We start from the raw sequence: 19,187 nt of genomic DNA on the forward strand, positions 1-19,187 counted from the left end.
TAAAACAGGGAAGTGGAAATGTCTTCAGCATTCATGTGAGTTAAACATGTGGGAAGACTTCCTCTCACACTCCGTCTCTAAGCTTGTAAGGGTGCATTTACGCAATCCGCCTAAAGAACCTTTATGGTGTTTTGTCTGTTTATCTGCAAGCTATCAGAGCTGTGCCTCTATAGTTTGCAGTTAATAGTATTTAAGTTTCTCTGTTCTGCATCTCCCTCTGCACAACCCATCATTTAAAAAACAAGGAGAGAGAAGTACAAGCAAGCAGCTATGAGAGCACATTGCATTTTGTTCTTACAGTGGTGCAGTAATCAGAGTGCAGGCTCCTGTTGCTCAGTAGTGCTGTCTTCTATAAAACTCCTTGCTTTAATTTTAACTTCAGCTCTGCTCCTCCAATTTCATTTGTTTTTGTTTTTGTTTTCCATTAACTTGAAATCTCAGGAACTGCTTCTCACAAGCTGCTGTTTACCTCCACTAGAATATTTTGGACCCAAATGCTGGCTTAGTGTGGGTGCCATATGGGTGCACAGAAAATAAATAGAAGCTCTAGCCTTTTAATATTATGTTGTGGGGGGCGGTGAGAGAGGGTGCAAGGAAGAAGTTGGGAGGACTACATTCAGACTTACAAGCACTACCAAAACCACCACAATAACAGAGCAGTATGAAAATGCTTTTTAACTGCTGTACTGGCTTTTTCTAAGTATATCTTGTAACACATCACATTCCATTCATTACAATTGCTCAACAGAAGGAAAGTACAAGGGCACTATCTGGCAATGCCCTATGTACAGGAAGAGACTGTTGAACATAGCTTTTTACACACTTTCCCATCCAGTTCTGCAACTAGGGTGAATAAAAGCTCAGAAGTACAAGAGTTAGAAATGAGTGATATAGAGCAATTCACTACAGTTTTACTACTCCATAAAAGCCACTTTGATCTCGTATTTTATTCGTCAAAATAGGTTTGCACTAGTTTGCTTGGCTCCAGTTATCATATCCCTTGCTGGTTTTCTTACTCATAACGCTCAACAAGAAACATCACAAATGCTATCTGTATGCTCTCTATATAGTTATGTATCACTACTGCCTCTAGATTACTTAATCATCTCAAGTGCTTGAATAAAACAGAAGAAGAAGAAAGAAGAATGAAGAAAAAGAAGAATGCACATACCAAGAGTTTCATCTCCAGTCTCTTCTGAGAACTGGAGATAAAAACTGCAGATAAAACTGGGAGTAGAAAAGTTTATTACTTAGATGGCAAGCATAGTTTTCATCTGGATGGAATGCTTCCCAAAAACATTTTTAAAATACCCCTTTCCACGAAAATATCAGCTTTAAGAAGAGCATATATTTACAGTTTCCAGAGTACATCTTCTATGAATCAAAATTCAGAATGGGCAGTTTGAAAACCTAAAACTGTTACTGTAAAACAACTGGGATCTTTCCAAGTGCCTGCTGTGCATTTATAAAACAAGCAAGTGCAACAAGGAGCCATTTCTAGGCTACTAAAACTTGTTTGTTTCTCCAACTCAAGTTGAAGACAGTGAAGACTATGAACTTAGAAGGCCTGCAGAAGGAGGGATCAAACCATGCATATAATTACAGCACCAAACATATTGTCACACAAGCATGTGGTTAACACAGAACGGCCAAAGATACTGAACTACAAAATCAGGAAGTCTCTGGTTAGACTCTCACCTCTGCCACAAACTCAGCAGGTGCCTTAAGCATGCCACAGTCTTTCAGCCTCTCATCTGCAATACGGTATAGTAATATCGGTATACCTTACAAAGGTGTTGCAAGGATTACAACAAGAAACTATATCTGAAGGACTCTGAACACTCAGAAAAGGCCCATGCACATGTTATGGTCAACACTCATACAATGAGTGTACAGTGTACACAGGTACAGATCTACACACAGGTACAGTCATTCACATGTTATGCTGAATGCAAGTACAGAAGTACACTTCCTATCTGTACCATGCATTTGAAGGGCCTGTATACAGGTTAACTTTTAAAATGAACACAGGTACAGTCATTCTAACAAGCATAATATCCAATTCAGATATAATGCTCGTACAGCATAACATCTGAATCAGGCTAAAATTATTCAGAAATGCAATGTATTGGGTAGCATCCACACCACCTCTTGTGTAGAAGCACAAGTCATTTCTCCTGTTCCCTTCTCCACTCTGCAGCCCCCTGCGGATGCCTTGGCAATGGTGCAAGAAGTGGCACAGGTCGCTGCAGGGGAGGAATTCCCAGCAACTGGGCAGAGGCATCTTCTAACCATGTGTAGAAGGTGCCTCCACCCAGTTTCCAGGAATTCCTCACACCCCTGCATCCACCCAAACCACGGCTAAGAGTTGTACTACCCTCGGGAATAGCTTTTCAAGGGGCTCAGGGGCTGCAGGGAAGGGTGTGTGTGTGAAGAATAGGGCTTATGTTCATGCTACCGTGTGAATGCTGTGGACACTCTGGATGCTACCCAGTATTATTAGTAAGTCAACCACTCTATCTTTCCAACATAGTAAGCCAACCATTCGGTCTTGCACAGGAAAGCCTTTGTAATCAGTATCCCTCCATCAAGTCTACTTACTGAAGAATCACATTTGTGAAATCTTAAGTCAGCCAGATTACAGGAAGTTTCTGCCTGGTGTATTAAAAGGCACTATTCATGTGCTAGTTCACAGACCAAATTTTGAAATCTTTCTCGAAAGAATGATCTGTCCATAAAACAGTGTTTCCCCCTCCCAGGGAGGGCCTCCCTCAAGAAAAGGTCTTTTTGTCAATTTCCTCCCCCCCACACACACTTTTTTAAAAACCAAACTAATGTTGAGAGTGGTAAACAAGTTGAAGCAAGCCCTACCCAGCAGTTGGGAAACAGTACTGCAATACACTTTGCATGCTAAAATACTCCATATAAATGAAAATGAATAACTGATGAACCCTTTGACTTATCTGCTCATACTGCCCCAATTATCTTTAAAAATACACACTGTGCCTTCACAGTGAGCACTTCCAGTACAATTCACTTCAAAGAGCGGAAATGCATTCTGATCTGAGTCTTACATCACTCTTGGATGTGAGAATACATCAACAAATCCTATGTGGGTAACCAGCAGCATGCCACTTGCTGCAATTCTAAAACTCGTTTTCAAAATCTGGGACCATCTTGTCCAAAGCTGGATCATAAGCAATGTAACTATGCTCCTCTTTCTTGAGCATGCTGGAGAGTCAACATTTCAAAGCTGGTTCATTTAGTGTACCAGGAGGAGATATTTTAGCAAACTATACATACTTTATTTTTTTATTTGATTTGTATACCGCCCTTCCAGAATGGCTCAGGCACTCTAGTGAAGATCATAGAGCAGAAGTCTGCATGAAACTTTAAATTTCCCCCCAAACCTCAACCATTGTTTCAAACTTTAACAAATAGAGCATTTGATTGAGGAGGGTACGGAAGCTTTGAAAACCTCAGTATTTTTCTACATATTAGGGGACTATATTTCACTTTGATGTTAACTTTCTATAAGTAACTAATCCTGCAGCTGAAGTGGCAGAACCTAACAGCAGGTTTTCTGCTGTTTTCAGCATGTAAGCCCTGAGCATTTCACTCACACAAAATCAACCCATCTTCCATATGAACACATTTTTTTAAAAAAATTAAGGATTTTTTTTTAATGCCAGTAATTAATAATGCACAGAAATAGTTCTCAACTTGGTTTCTTTCTGGTTCACAACCTCATTTACAGTAGACCGCTTTGGTTATCCACAGAATATCTCGCCAAAAATATCCTAGCTTTCTCTCAGTCTTGTGCACTGATTCAGTTTTGTAAAAGCTATTCATATAAAGAATATCTCCACCGCTACATAGCACTTAGCAATAGCAATAGCACTTACATTTATATACCGCTCTATAGCCAGAGCTCTCTAAGCGGTTTACAATGATTTAGCATATTGCCCCCAACATTCTGGGTACTCATTTTACCGACCTCGGAAGGATGAGTCAACCTTGAGCCCCTGGTCAGGATCGAACTGGTAACCTTCTGGTTACAGGGCAGCAGTTTTACCACTGCACCACCAGGGGCTCCTGGATCATGTGTATAAGTGAGTCTGTGAGCAAGGAGCATTAGAATCAGCCCCAGCAAGCCTGAACTGCTCAAACAGCAAAATAAAATTCAGCAAATTAGCCTGGCTGTTCCTTTTGTATTTAGGAATATTCTTTTAAAAAAGAAAATTACACATGTGCACATTTCTGCTGCAAACCCATCCCTCCATCGGAACTGATTACTAGAAAAAAATATTTTCCCAAAGCTACTTAGGAGGTTCATGTTGTCCTTAGATTGCCACCAAGGAAGATTACACACACTGTTCAGCCTTGGTCCGCCTCATATGCTTATCCATAACCTTCCGTGTCCTTGCTGCACTCCTTAAAAGTGCTTCTGAAACTTGCAGAACTAATGTGACCACTGTCGCAAGTTCAACAAAAGCACTGTTTACTCTATGGGCAATAACAGCTCCGCCACATCAACTATCTCTCTTAACTCTTAGGGAACTATTATTTGTTCTCTGTCTGAGCTATACACACTGCCTGGATACACTCAGCTATACACACTGCCTGAGCTATACACACTGCCTGGATCTGGACAACAGCTTCCTGCAAGCTGATTCAATGCAGTAAAAAGAAGTGTTATAAAAGGTATCTCAAGGAAGTACCAAGCTGCACAAAATGTTTCCACCCCAGTCATTCTTTTGAGCAGCGTTCTGTATATTAATCCTGCTTGAAACACACACCTCATTTGGACTAACAGCCATCATCGGTATGGAGCCTGGCACAGTCCTCATACTGAATCAGCATGAGGGACATTGAAGACTTTGTTCCAATTAACAAAACAGATCTGCAGGTACAAAGTGTATGTGCGCGTGTGTAGACTAGCTGCCTCTATACAACTAATTAGTAATGAGGGAAGTCACATCAAAAGTCATACAGAAAGAAGTTACTGGATAGGTCACCAATTGGAATGGACACATATAGTGGAATAATGTAGCTGATGTAGCCAGATATGTATATCTTGCAATTAAATTTACTTTTAAACCTAGTATTTCTATAACGCATATGATACACGTCTCTAGTCTAACTAATGTTGCACATGAACAAATGCTGTAACAAAAAGAAGTATTATATAAAGGTAAAGTAAAGTGTGCCGTCAAGTCAATTTCAACTCCTGGCGCCCATAGTGCCCTGTGGTTTTCTTTGGTAGAATACAGGAGGGGTAAAAAGTAACTTCAGGACAGTAACTTACATAGCTTTAAAGGTACTTTATTACTTATGTACTTTTAAAGGCATTTATCCTGCTTTCCCTGAATATACAACCCAAAGATACAGAAAAATGAATACAAAGCAGAGCCAAACAGGTCAGTGTTAGTACCACTACTAAAAAGGCCCTGCTTCTAGTGCATGTCCTTTATATGACAGAAAGCAAAAATACCCAAGTTAGGGCTCAGATGTTGAATGAATTTAAAAAAGGAGGAAGATGCATGTGAAGTCAGACCTTCACTTTCCTAGTTCCTAGGCAATTTAGGGCTTTAAATGATATCATATGTTTCCCCTATTTATCTGCAGAGATGTGGAGTTGAAAATGTTCTGGAAATTTTTCTCATACTTAAAAATTCACCTAACTGGCTATGTAGGTCAAATTAAAACTAACATTTTTATTTCATCTTGGACTGAGTGCAAGCAAAATCAAAAGTAAAACTGTGACTAATTTTTGTTTTGTTTTCACTACAGCAAACACACAGAGCAGGGTCTTGTTTCTTTTTCCAAGTCAGAAGTGTTTGCATAAGAACTGTTGGCTTTTTAGAATGTTTTGGTTTGAAAGTAGTCCTAATAATGCCTTATGAGGGTGGGGGTGGGCGGAAGTGTGACATCTTATAGTACAGTTCAAGTCATGGAAGGAAGGAAGGAAGTTGTTTGATGTAAATATTTTGGACAGGGGCTCTTAATCCATGGGATTGAGATAGGTGGTCTGTGAAAAATTAAATAACTAAAAGATAATTCCCCAAAACATTATTTATCATCAAATATGGTGATATAGAAATGTTTAATCCAGGCCTACAAATAAGTGTATAAAAGTTTGGTTCAGGCTCCTAATTGAATGTCAGGCCAGAAGGCCTGAACAAGATTGTTTAAGAATTTGAGGCCCCTCAGCCAAGAGGTAGAAAGGAGTTAAGGTATGTAGCCAAGGTCCTGAGACAAATTCTCCACTCAGCAGAGAAAGAAGCATAGCTGGGACCAGAAGATACCAATAAGGAGTAGGGAAGGCGGATAGGCCAAACAGTAGCTCATGTCCAAGGCTAATGGGCAGATCATGAAAACATCTGTTTATTCACAAAGACATGTATTGTAGGATTTACTGATTTGCTTGCTTTTTAAAATCTATATAAGCTAGCCTCTGGGTACCCTTGGGGCACAGTGCCCCTCAGACCTTTTTGACTTGTACTGTGACTTCATGATCATTAATAATAGCTTTTTTTTTTTTTAGCATATGCCCCTCAATTTGACTCAATTCTGTCAGGCAACCTGGCCTAATCCTCTTTAGTTCAGTAAGATGCCCCATTCTCTATCAAATCTGATGGAAGGATGAAAGCAAGGGCCTGAATTAAACAGGAGGGTGAGGTTCCAGAGGATTTCCCCGCAACAGTGGTACTATATATCCTTTGTTTCTCTTGAATTTTAATTACATCTTCATTGTTGACACAGACATAAGAGTGTTACAGACTTGACTGTTTCCAGCCTTTCCCAGCAATGCATACGAAGAGGGCCCAGAGTTTTTTAATGCATATTCTTTACTGCACTTAGTTTAATTTGCTTCCTGGTGAGCCAAAATAAAGTTCTTGAAAAGAATTGTCCCAAGTACTTATTTTAGATGTGCTTAACTCTGCATAAGCTCAAGCTATTAATCTGCAGTATGGAGGAGCACTGAAAAAAGCACTAGAATGCAGTGCCTTTTCTGCCTGCAGATAACAGCAGGAAGCACATGTTTGCCTACACAAATTCCCTACAGTGCAGTCAAATTGATTGCTGGATCATGACAAAAATGGCTAAGAAGTGTTTTGACTTTTGGATATATCTCAACCAGGAAAAAGGAAAAAGAATCCAAACGCTGTACTCATAATTATGTGAAAACAAATCTGCATTCATGTGTTAGTTTGCTTAATTTACTCTGAGTACTAGCTTTAGCAGAATGTGGACAAATTGGGCAAGGATTTGGAAGGTCAGCAGCAAAGTAGAGGGCCCCGATGAGCATGAGTAATAAAATGGCAAACAGGAACACGGGACCACTGGGGAAGAGCACAGAGAACAGTAAGCTGTGCAGGATACATGTCATGTGCTGCCAAAGCAGCCTTTTGGTTTCTGCTTTTTTTAATATAGTGAGTTTTCAAACTTGCTTTAGTGTGGGTTTTTTTTTAATGAAGCCGGTGTAATCTGGCTCTGGATACTAAGGGACCAATGAAACCTGAATGGTGCCAGAGTGAGATTTTAGAACTATGCATCTCTCTTTCATATACGACACTGAAGTTGTTTTCAAGACTGGACAGGTGGGGCAGCAGGGAAGGCTGCAGAAGCCCGCCTTCCCCACAGACGATTGTTGAGGACTGTTTTGGTGCATGCATTGTGTACCCAGATGGTCCACCACTGCCACAGGGAATGCAGATGCGCAGGGGCTGGGACAGATCATCCTGGCCCCCCAAATCCCACAATGCACCATGCAAGTGCTTGGTGCATTGTGGGGATCCCCTCAGCGACAGGTGGGTGTCCATCAGTGTATCAGCACTAGCTGAAAGCAACCGGTGCTGACACATGGTCAAGTAAACACGGCTAAGGGAGCACTCACTCTCTTAACCCCATTTAAGAGGTGGGCTCCCTAGGCAGGTTTACTACCGAAGGGCTGCTGGGAGCCAGTCGACACCCATTGGTTCTCAAGCCCAGTCTTAGCTGCTCATGAGAACAGCCTCATAAAGTTCTATTTCCTATCTTATTAGCAAATTTAATTGCTTATCATCTTAAAATATCATCATCATCATCATCAATGATGTTTTAGCTGTATGTAATAATATTGTATAATAATTCAATAAAGCTATTAAGTTGAGCAATTTTGATTTATCTTCTATCAGGACCTAAAAAATCAGGTGTTCCTGACAGCTTCCTTTAGTACGTACAGGAACTTTCTTGACATTTCTTTGTTATAAAATTGGTCATTTGTATACACTTTTGGGAGAGATTGCTAACATTTCTGTATGTTTATTTCTTCGACCTAAAATTTGCACTTAGCAGTCTACGTTTCTGAACAGAATCCAATGTTTTCCACAGCAGGTTTTAGTCACATAAAAAGGATTAAATTGTAGTTATTCCAGATTTTCAAAGGGTGTTCTAAACCTTTTCTTTTAAGAATGCAATGTGGCAATTGGGGTCAAAACAATTTTTAACTAGGCTGTTAATCTGTGGTCTACTTTTCACTTTGGCTGAAATTCAAAATATGCCGAGAGTAGATTAATATTTAATTTAGGCCAACTGATTACTGCTCCAATCTGTGCACCACTAAAGTCCAGCATATTGTACACAAATGCCCCAATGGCAAAGTTTTCTCCCCCCTCCACCCGCCTTTTAAACCAAAGTAGCATGGAGAGATTTCTAACAGAGAAACATCAGGTGGAGAGGGTACATAACCCTCTCCTCCTGATGCTTTTTCCCTGTGGTATCCCAAACACAGACTTACTTTGGAAAACAAGTTTGGAACCTACTGAGATAGAAAGGAAAATCTGAGGGGAGGGACAATGGGCAGAAAAAGAGTTAAGCACCAGCTTTTGTTGCCTCTCCAAACCAAATCACCCCTGCATACTTTTATTTAAAAAAAAAAAAACACCAAACAAACATTACCACTGGGTTTCTATTACATGCATTTGTGTGTAATGCAATGCATAAATGTTTAAAACTTGAGGTCTCTTTTAAACTTAGAGTCTCCCAACCCACTGATAGCCATCTCTTTGGCATGAGAACACACAGAATCTCTGCTATATTCACGAAATAATCCAACACCAGCATTACAAACAGAACAGGGGATTCTCAGACTCTCTCCTAAAGCCAGCCAGCGAAGAATGCAGGGGTGGGCAGAAACTGCGATAACCCAGAAGCTCCAATATGTTATCTGCCTCTCTGCAGCTTCCAGACTCAGCAGAGTAGTTTGAGTGCTGCAAAGGAAAGTGCCTCTAGCGCTGCCTGGTCTTCTTCCTCCCTGGAACTTCACAGACACCCTTCTTCAAGTGCCCTGGACCCCTCAGGAGAGCCACAGTTTGAGAAACACTGATATAAATGGCTTAAGCCAACATTGGTATTGTGCATTCATTACAGCTATACAAGAGAGCACACAATATTTGAACACAGTATTTTAACAATACCATGTCCCTGAACTCAACTTCACCTTTTGAAGAGGAGCACAAAAGCCCTCTTCAGGTGTTATCTGCTGCACCCATGCCCAGCATCTCAAAGCAGACACTGTAACAGTGATGGCTGCCGTTTCCATGATCGTCAGCAGCCTCATGCGCCGTGATAGGACTTGCACCAGCCAATAAGTGCTATGCATTACCTGCTTCACCTAAAATCAGGGAATTTGCTACAACTGAACAAAGGGAGCAAATGTTCCTGGGCCCTGGGGGAGGAGGGGCAATGGCTGGGTGACAACTTGCTTTTTGCCCCGCCCTCTTGCATTTCTCTGAAGCCGAAGGGGGGGACAGGGGCTCATCTTTACTTTTCGTCCCAGGGACCACTCCAACCTTGCTATGCCTCTGCTACAAATGGATAGAGCTAATTTCCCCGAGCTTGGTCCATTAGCCTTGAGGCTAAAGGTTGGTCCAGAGTCTAAAAGGGTTGAAGATTCTGCATTACAGGATCTGCATCTACAGGATAAATTATTAGAAATGGTGGGTGAAAGGAGTCCTAAGCAGCCTATTGAAAAGGATTTGGGAGAGATGCTTCTATCAACACATCTATGCTAGTTAAATGGAAATGGCAGGTAACTGAGTGAAACTTTTAACAATGCAATCTTATGCATGGTTACTCAGAAGTAAATCCCACTGTGTCAAGGGGGCTTATTTCCAGGTAAGCATGCATAAGACTATGGTCTTAATGCACATAAATGACAAAAACTAAATTACACAAACCTTGAGAATATATCCACAGAAGCAAATGTCAGTCACAAAACCAGAGAAATAAAGGTTGTGCGAGTAGATGCAACCAGCTACAGAAAAGTTGTAGAATGTTAAAGTTTACACACTTTTTCATGCAGTGACTCTAGGACTCTAATCTCACTGTGCATAATAGAGTTGTGTGTTTATACATACCCAACATGTCCAATGCAGTGTTTTCATGCATCTGATGAAGTAGGCTACTGTCTACAAAACTCGCCACAATAAATCGGTTACTCTTTACAATGAAATATAATTCTTTGTTACTTTTGCAGCAACAGACTAGCATAGATGCTTTTCAAGATATTCAAGTTTTATCCACAACACAGAATGAATCTATTCTGATTGTCCTAAACATATCACCATCTAGACGATTCTAGGCATCACAGTGAAACTTGAATGCTATTTAAATAAGCAGGAGTTTTGTCACAAGATGTAAATGGGAATATATCTAAACTATGAAACCTTTAACAATAGAATAGCAATACTTCAGACTACATGTTAATATTCCATATAGATTTTGTAATTAAACTAAAAAAAGAAAACCAAGAACTTGTAAAGACATGCAGTCTCCAAACAAACAACATCACAAGCGGCGGGGGTGGGGGTGGGAGAGCTCACTTTCCTCTATTCCATTTTCTTCCAAAGCACAAGATGTTGAAAGAAGCTTCATATTTCTTTGTCTAGGAAGAAATTTCATTTATTGCTAAGATTTGCAGTCACACTATTGTAAGATACAAAAAATTACAGAAATGTCAAATTTTTAAACACACAATTGAGTAATTACAAGTTACAACCTCCAATCTCTTGCCCTTGGTAACCGGTATATCCTGACTTCTCAAACCATATTCTGAAAGGCTAATTCCAAAAAACAAAGCAGCCCTGGGGGAAAAGAAATATTACACAACTCCCATTCTTTCTGGCTTTCAGAGCACTGAAGTTTGCACGCTAAACAAAAAAGAGGGCCCTTGTAGGGCAACTGTGACAGACGACTGCTACCTTTCATTAAACCTCAAAGAACCTCAAAGAATGCATTTCAATATGATTCACAAGAGAGTGCTATAAACATGCCATTATTCAAATGATATTTTTATAAATATTCTCAAACCATGGGGGCTGTGGAATCTTCTCTGAACATATTCAATCTTTTCATTTACACAGTCAACCATTCCAAAACTGAAGTAATCAAATTGTTTCAAGGTGTTCCTCAGAAAGTGGGGCGGGGAGATACCCCACATTGATACCTTTTTGCACCAGCAAGGAAAAAGCTACTTGTATCTGCATAATACCTCCTCCACTCCATCACCAACTATTATAAATAATATAAATGTAAAAATAATAATAAATAATATTACATACTGAGTCTGCAGCTTTGGGCTTTTCATCATGCCCAGCAACATCTGTTTTTCCCTCCCCTCCTCCCTTCTGCACTTAACATTTGGCCTGATGAAGAATTTTGATGAAAGCTTGCTCACTTTTTTGTGTCTATTTTTAGTTGGCCCTAAGAGCAGTATTATGCAACTGGATTTTTTTATACTGGACCATCACAGCTATCCACAGCTTTTGTCTGCTTAGGAAATAATTAGACAGCTCTTATCAGCATTATTTTAGATTGTCATATTGGTATTTGGGAGAAGGAAGGGAAAAGATAAAGTAACCTGTGGTAATAATTTGTTAACCTGGAAGTAACTATCGTCCCCTACCTCAAACCTAAGAATGAGGGGTGAGATCAGTGTTCTCTCTAATATTTTTCATCTGTGTGAAGAATGAGTTTTGTTCCAGACGGCAGTATCAAGGCAGTGTGTGCGTACTTGCATTCAGAGTGGGACCTTCCTGATTCAATCTGAGCAAGATCTAAAATTAACTGAGCAGATATCAAAAAACTTGTGTGCACGCACACATGTGCATGCTTTAGAGGGGACACTGGCTAAGATACTGACTTTCCCAAATCCACCTTGCAAGACTAAGATTTAAACCCAACAACCATTAGTAACCCTACACTGCTTGCCTGACATGCTGACCCTGAAAGCCTTTCTGTTATAAGGGCTAGTACTACTGAGCTTTTCAATGGAAAGGTGCGGACCCATACAATTAAAAAAATAAATAAAACCTGTATCATGTGTTTACCTGAAAGACTGACAGCACTGCAACACCACCCTAATATCACATGTTGTGAAACTGTACTACTATCAGAGCTGGTACATCTTATCGTAAACTCCTGGAGGCCATTTTTCTTGTGCACACACCAAAATGTTTCAGCTGCTCCCCCAGACATCTGTTTTGGTCACCATGAGTAGAAATTCAACCTTTAATAATAATACAGCTGTGGTATTTTCTGCAGATACAGCTTTTCCTACCCTTACACAAGCCGCACATGTCAAAATCCTCTCTTCTGTACAACTGTTACAGGGACAAGGGTTCTGTCCTTCACATCTCATCACCAAGAAGAATGAAAAATTCTGCATGCCCTGCACGCCTCTGCAGATATCTTCAGTATGGGTGAAGTAGCAACATGCAAAACTGCCATTTTTCTTTCATGGCAAACAAGCTGGAAAACTGGTTTCCCTGGAACAACTGCCACAAATATAGTAAGAAAGCAGCCCCCCTGGCCCTTAAGGAATGAGGAATACAAAAGCAAGGAAGACAAGAGGCATACAAAAGCAAGCATGGTTAAAATATTCGTTTAACCTAAATGAAAACTAAGAGTTTGTAATGCCCACAGAAAGGCTTACATCCTTTTGTCACTGGCTTCTTCCAGAGTCTTCCAATATTTTATTATTTATTTATTTTTATTGAATGTCTATACCACCTAATATAGAAATCTCTAGGCGGTTACAAAGGGATCCATTTTAAAGTAGGTGAGTGGTAGCTACAGTACATGCTAGTCACACAGTTGTTTCTCTTCCATCTACAGCAGGCCTGCTCAACTTAGGCCCCCCCAGCTGTTTTTGAACAACTCCCATAATCCTCAGTCACAGTGGCCAATAGCCAGGGATTATGGGAATTGTAGGCCAACATCTGCAGGAGGGCCAAAGTTGAGGAGCCCTGATCTACGTGAAACCATTGGGAGAGATCATCCGATGGTTTAGTGCAGGGTGTTATCAATGTGCTGATGACACCCAAATCTATTTCTCCATATCAACCTCATCAAGAAATGGCGTAACTTCTGTAAATGCCGGTCTAGAGATGGTAATAGAAATTTCATAATGGACATTTGGTATGGTAATGGACAGTTGGTATGGTAATAGACAGTCTGGAAAACAAACTGAAGCTGAATATGAATGAGCCTGTTCTAGATGGGCTTACACTCTCCTTGAAAGATCAGGTATGTAGCTTGGGAGTGCTCCTGGATCAAAAAACTCTCTCTGGTTTCTCAAGTTCAGGCAGTGGCCAGGAGTGCTTTTTATCAGCTTAGGCAGATACATCAGCTACATCCATTTCTGGAGGAAAATGACCTTAAAACAGTGGTGCATATGCTGGTAACCTCCAGGCTTGACTACTATAATGCACTCTACGTGGGGCTGCCTTTGTATGGAGTCTGGAAACTACAGTTGGTACAGAATGCGCTAGTCAGATTGATCTCTGGGACAAAACCAAGGGACCATATAACACCAATTTTAAAAGAACTGCACTGGCTGCCAAGTTTCCGAGTGAAATACAAAGTGCTGGTTATTACCTATAAAGCCTTCAATGGAACTTTGGTCCAGGGTACTTAAGTGAGTACCTTCTCTGTCATGAACCCTGTTGCCTATTAAAATCATCTGGAGAGGTTCGGTTCTGGTTGCCACTGGCTTGTTTGGTGGTGATTTGGGACCGGGCCTTCTCTGCAACTGCCCCGGGGCTTTGGAATATGCTCCCTGTCAAAATAAGAGCATCTCCTTCTCTGTTTGCTTTTAGGAAGACCCTCAAGACATACCTGTTTTTTCAGGCTTTTAAGTGAAATTAATTTTTAAAACTATTTATCATCCCATGAGATTGTTTTAACTTTTTATTCTGTGGAATTGTTTTGACCTTGTTTTATATTTGTCACGTTTTAATTGTGTGCACCACCTAGAGATGCACATATCAGGCAATATATAAATGATAATAATCTATGTATGCACAACACTGACTTTCACTAAACATAAAAATATTAGATATTGATTAGTTTTTGCCCATTTGTATTCCAAAACCAAAAAAGCCTCAAGAAATGAAAGGCTATTTCCTCCTTTCCCATGCACCACTCTGTTGTGAGCATCCTTGCCAAACTTGGCCCGATGTTGCAAGCTCAAAAGGCAAAACTTAGGCCAGTGTCTGACTCTGCCATATTGAAAGATCAATTAGTAACTGAAGTGTGAATTTGACTATGCTGAGCACAAAAAACTGAATGAAATTGTTTATTCTCTGTTCAAGGCTTGACTGAGGGGGGGAAGCTTGTCTATCCTGCTCTGACTATTTCTGTTAGCATTTCTGTTATGCCAAGTGTAATCAGGATGTCCGCTTTGAAACTACATATGCTGAGAATAATCATATTTAGAAGGCCTTAGGAAGTAACACATAGATAATGGTACCTACATACTTTAGGGGTACATCACGTATACACATGAAAGTGAATGCTGATTTTTGTGCATCTTATCTTACTAACAATTTCCTGGAACCAAAAAGGCACTGCAAGTCTACTTGAACAGCTGACCACAGAACTGTCACCCCTGGGGAGACAGGAACATCTTGAGTACATTGGGAGAGAAACAGTTCTGTTTGATCCAGTAAACAGTGTCAGATACCACCCTCACACTCCGGATCCTTGACCCATATATGGCATAAGAGAGGTCCTGTAATGAGAGGTTGTTGACATTTTCTGGAGACATGAGGAAGATGGTAGCATCTCCTTCTGATAGGAGATCCAGATTAGAGACCTGGAAAAGGTATAAAGAAGGGAAGCCCCTTTTGAACATGTCAGCGGAGCAAGCGCTGAGTTCGGCTACCCAAGCCCACACGAGAACCTGTTGCCACAGCAGCTGAGCCAGTGCAAGGGTTCTGCTCCTGAAATAGACAAAAAGTCACTGGCGATCCCTGCCGCATGGTGAGGGGTGACTTCTGTCCATGATAAGCAGCTCTACCTTGACTACCTGAGGGGATGATAGTGAGCTTCGAATGCCAGCTTTGCACTCCAGTGCTGCCCACGTCCAATACCCACTTCAAGATCCAGTAATATGACTCTCCAAAAGCAGGTCTTGCCTTCATCCCTGCCTCTCCTATTAACCTGCACTCTGCCATCCCTCTCCATCTGTTTTTCCTTCCTCCCCCTTTCCCTCCTCTCCCATCCTTTCTCTCTCCATGCTTGCTTTGCTGTTTTGTACTAGCCAGAATAATCACTGGGAAAACACGCACACACCTAAGTTAGCTGAGGAATGATTTAGCTGCAAAATCATTTGACTACACTACACTTGGGGAAATTGATTGATTGCCTTGCATTCCTTGATTGCCTGGCATCCTTGCCTACGTAACCAATTGCCTTAATAAAGCCCATTTGAATCACAGAAGTAGTTGTGTTTCCTTTCTATTCCAAATCCTACATGGCCACCACAAAAAGAACTTAGTAAGCCACTGTTTGGCTAGTGACCAAGCCTTGTTTCTACCACTGCTGGGTGTGAACTGGGGCATTGCTCACAACTCAGTTTTCCATATAGCAAATCAGAGTGGCAAACTTTGCAGCGGTAGATAAGTAAATACAGGTGGCCCTTGTTATTCATGGGGGGGTGGGGGTCCGTTCTCGCCTATAATCATGAGTACAGAAACTGTGGATAATAGAACCTTACCGCTATAGGAATCTAGGAGTTAGATTCCTACATACACACAAAAAGAAAAAAAGAAAAAAGCGGGAAGGGGAAAAAAATAAGAGTAGAAATGAGCAGTACCTTGCTCTCCATGGCTTCAGAAATGCCCCCCCCCCAACCCACAAATTGGTCAAACGTTTTGCAAATATTCACCAAAAAAGTTTTTTAAAAAACAGAAAAAGCCTCAAAATGGCTTCATGTTCTAAAATGGCAAATGGAAGTGACACAGGAAGTCATTTCCAGCCACACAGCAACCATCAATATTAGCATATTTTTGTACTGCCGATAAAGAAAACAGTTCTCTATGACCCGTCTATGGATACATGAAACCACAGGTGCAGAGACCGCAGGTAACGAGGGCCACCTGTAACTAGTATCAGTCCCATATAAAAGATAGCACATTTACTGAATCTGTCACCATTTTATTATCAGCTTTTATGTACACAGGGCCAAGCCCTGAGAGATTAGAAGGGGGGGGGGAGTGTGATTATGAAAGAGATGTCAGGAGATACCAAGGGATTTTTTTATTATGCTCTGTGTTTCACATCCTACTGTTTGTGGTGCAAGTCTGTGTTGTACCAAGAGATATTCTCCAAGCCACAAGGGTACCATGCCTGGTGTTCAAGGAGACCACAGTAAAGCTCTGTTCCTTACCATGGCACCATTTGTTCCCACTCTGGGGAAATAGAGGACAGAAGAGGGAGTTTTTCTAGCTTCACACACACACACACACACACACACACACACACACACACACACATTAAAAAACAAAAACAAAACTGCCATCACCACCAAAGGCAGATCTCAACAAGTTTATTTGGATCCAGGAGCCAGCCCCAAAATTTAGAAGCCAAACAATAGATACTTGGCAAAATTACTGGACTTTGTGGCAAAGATTGTGAGGCAGGGGAGATGGTAAATGGGCTTCTTTTTATCCCCTTTACAAGTAATGTACTTAGAACAGAAATAGAGCTGCCTGAGACAATTAAAGATTTTATTAAAGAACTTTACCTTGAATATCCTAGTAAAGGGTGTCATGTTTAAATTTTTGGTGCCATAGCTCCCTTGCACCTGGGATTTGTCAAGCCCTGTCCAAAGGCCTGGCTGCTGTCTCGTACAACATCAGGTGCCAGTCTACAGTTTGTCTGGTTGGTTATGTACAACCAACATAGAAAAGAGACTCAGATTCCTGTCAAGTTTGGGGTCTTCCTAGGAATTAAGAAAGCAAGCACTCACAAAGTGTGTCCCTAGAGAAACCAGGGAGAGACATACAGGCAACATTCCTTTAAATCATGTCATTAGCCAGTGTGGTATAGCGGTTAGAGTGCTGGACTAGGACCGAGGAGACCCGAGTGCAAATCCCCATTCAGCCATGAGACTTGCTGGATGATTCTGGGCCAGTCACTTCTCTCTCAGCCTGACCTACTTCACAGGGTTGTTGTGAGGAGAAACTAAGTATGTAGTACACCGCTCTGGACTCCTTGGATGAAGAGTGGGATATAAAATGTAAAATTAAATAAATAAATAAATAAATTAGGAGATTCTCAAACATGAAGACAACTTTCAAAAAACTCTGAAGTCGTTCTCACAATCAAAAACTGTGTCTACCCAGGTTTGGGAGCTGTGTGTGCTCCCAATTTTCAGTTGTTTGGAAGCAAGGTAGGAGGAAACCTGGATAGCTTTTCCTCCTATCATGAAACAATCACTTCTACCCAAGTTTTCCTCTTACCTTGCTTCCACACAACCAAAATTTGGGAACATGCACAGCTCTCAAACCTGGGTAGAACACAGTTTTTGATTGTGTGAATGACCTCAATATATTAGAGCAGCTTGAAGTGTGCGTTCACCTCATGAGAGTCCACTTTTTTGTATGTGTGGATGCATGCATGAAGTATATGCTCTGGGCCCTTGTACTCCCACAGAGGTCTGGTGGGTGGTGACTGTAGCAGCCATCTGCTTCCTGACCTGTGTAACTTGGCAAAATGAACTGTTGCGTTGCCCTTCAAAACTGAGCTGGGCACAACTTTTTTGTTTCTTTTAAATACACTGCCAGCGCTCAAAACTCTGGGGAAGCCCAAGGGGAATCTCTTACCCCTTATCCTAAACCTGTGAGGTAGGTGGTGGTAGTGGGTGGTGGTGATCAGAAGGAACTGAACAGGGCTCTGTACATGCTCTGAGGCTTTCTTTATCGATTGACAGGTCTCTCCAAGGGAAGCGTGAAAAAACAGGTTTCGGGCGGAGAGCCAAATAATTGCACCCTTTGGGCAGCTATACATGACGGCCCATATGTCTGCCGCGTGACCACAGGCTGAGGAGAGCTTGGCAGCCGCCGGCCTCATCTCTCTCCTCAGCCCTCCCGCTTTGCCTAGCCCGGCATGGGCGCCGCATGAGTCAGCGCACTCCCCTCCATTGCGTCACGCCGGCAGGGCGGGGCAAGACCAAAGCGCCGCGTCCGGGCATTATCCTCCGCACTCCCGCGGTGGGAGGGTGGGCCGGGCCAACCCTCCCCGCCCCCCCCTCCCCCCCCACCCCTCCCCCGCTCGCGATCCCGGCCAAGCAGCCCACAAACTCACTCAACTCCCCAGAAGGCCTGTGTGGATTCTGCCTCTGGCCCCGAGGCGGATGGCCCCCCTCCCCCCTGCCAGTCCTCAGCACAGGGCTTCCGGTTCTCACCTGTGGTAGTTCGACCTCCATGCTGGGGGTGGTGGGGGTGACGCCGCCGCCGCCGCCGACGCTGCTGCTGCTCGTGCAAGGGCGGTGGGGGTTGGTGCGGGCTCGCGAGGGGCGCGAGGGCAGCGCTGTCCTCCTATCGCGGACAACTCGCTTGTCGGGCCGCTTCCTCCACCGGCTGCTCCCTTCGGCTCCCCTCGCCGTCTGACTGAGGGCCCTCTACGCGCTGCCCAGCTGGGGAACAACCGGCCGCCTACCCTTCTCCGCCCCGCCTTCTCCCGAGCCATTCACTGGCCTCTGGTGGCGGCGGAGGAGGAGAGCGGAGAGACGGCCCCTTCGTCTCTGCTGCGGAGCCAGCCGCCGAGGAGGAGGGCGCTGCAGCCGCTCGAGCGGCCGGGCCGGCAGTGAAAGGAAAACCCCAGTCCCGGCCGACTCCAGGGGACCCCCCAGTAAC

General features: G+C 42.4%; 1 protein-coding gene across 3 annotated transcripts in view; it reads right to left on the reverse strand.

The window, feature by feature from the left end:
• NFE2L2 (NFE2 like bZIP transcription factor 2) overlaps window positions 1–18,871 on the reverse strand; it is a 44,307-nt gene extending 25,436 nt beyond the window's left edge. The window contains exons 1-2 of one of the 3 annotated variants that reach the window (XM_053268182.1): window positions 18,737–18,871; window positions 17,075–17,272 (exon numbers count right to left, since the gene is read on the reverse strand). In XM_053268182.1, the coding sequence (XP_053124157.1) occupies window positions 17,075–17,101 (27 nt within the window). In that variant the 5' untranslated portion in view covers window positions 17,102–17,272; window positions 18,737–18,871. Of the gene's footprint in view, window positions 1–10,868; window positions 10,931–17,074; window positions 17,273–18,736 lie in introns of those variants that run through there. The other 2 variants (XM_053268190.1, XM_053268173.1) reach the window with 2 other exon arrangements.
• Between the last annotated feature and the right edge of the window lie 316 nt (window positions 18,872–19,187).

This window comes from Hemicordylus capensis, chromosome 1 (genome assembly GCF_027244095.1).
Source record: "Hemicordylus capensis ecotype Gifberg chromosome 1, rHemCap1.1.pri, whole genome shotgun sequence".
NCBI lineage: Eukaryota > Metazoa > Chordata > Lepidosauria > Squamata > Cordylidae > Hemicordylus > Hemicordylus capensis.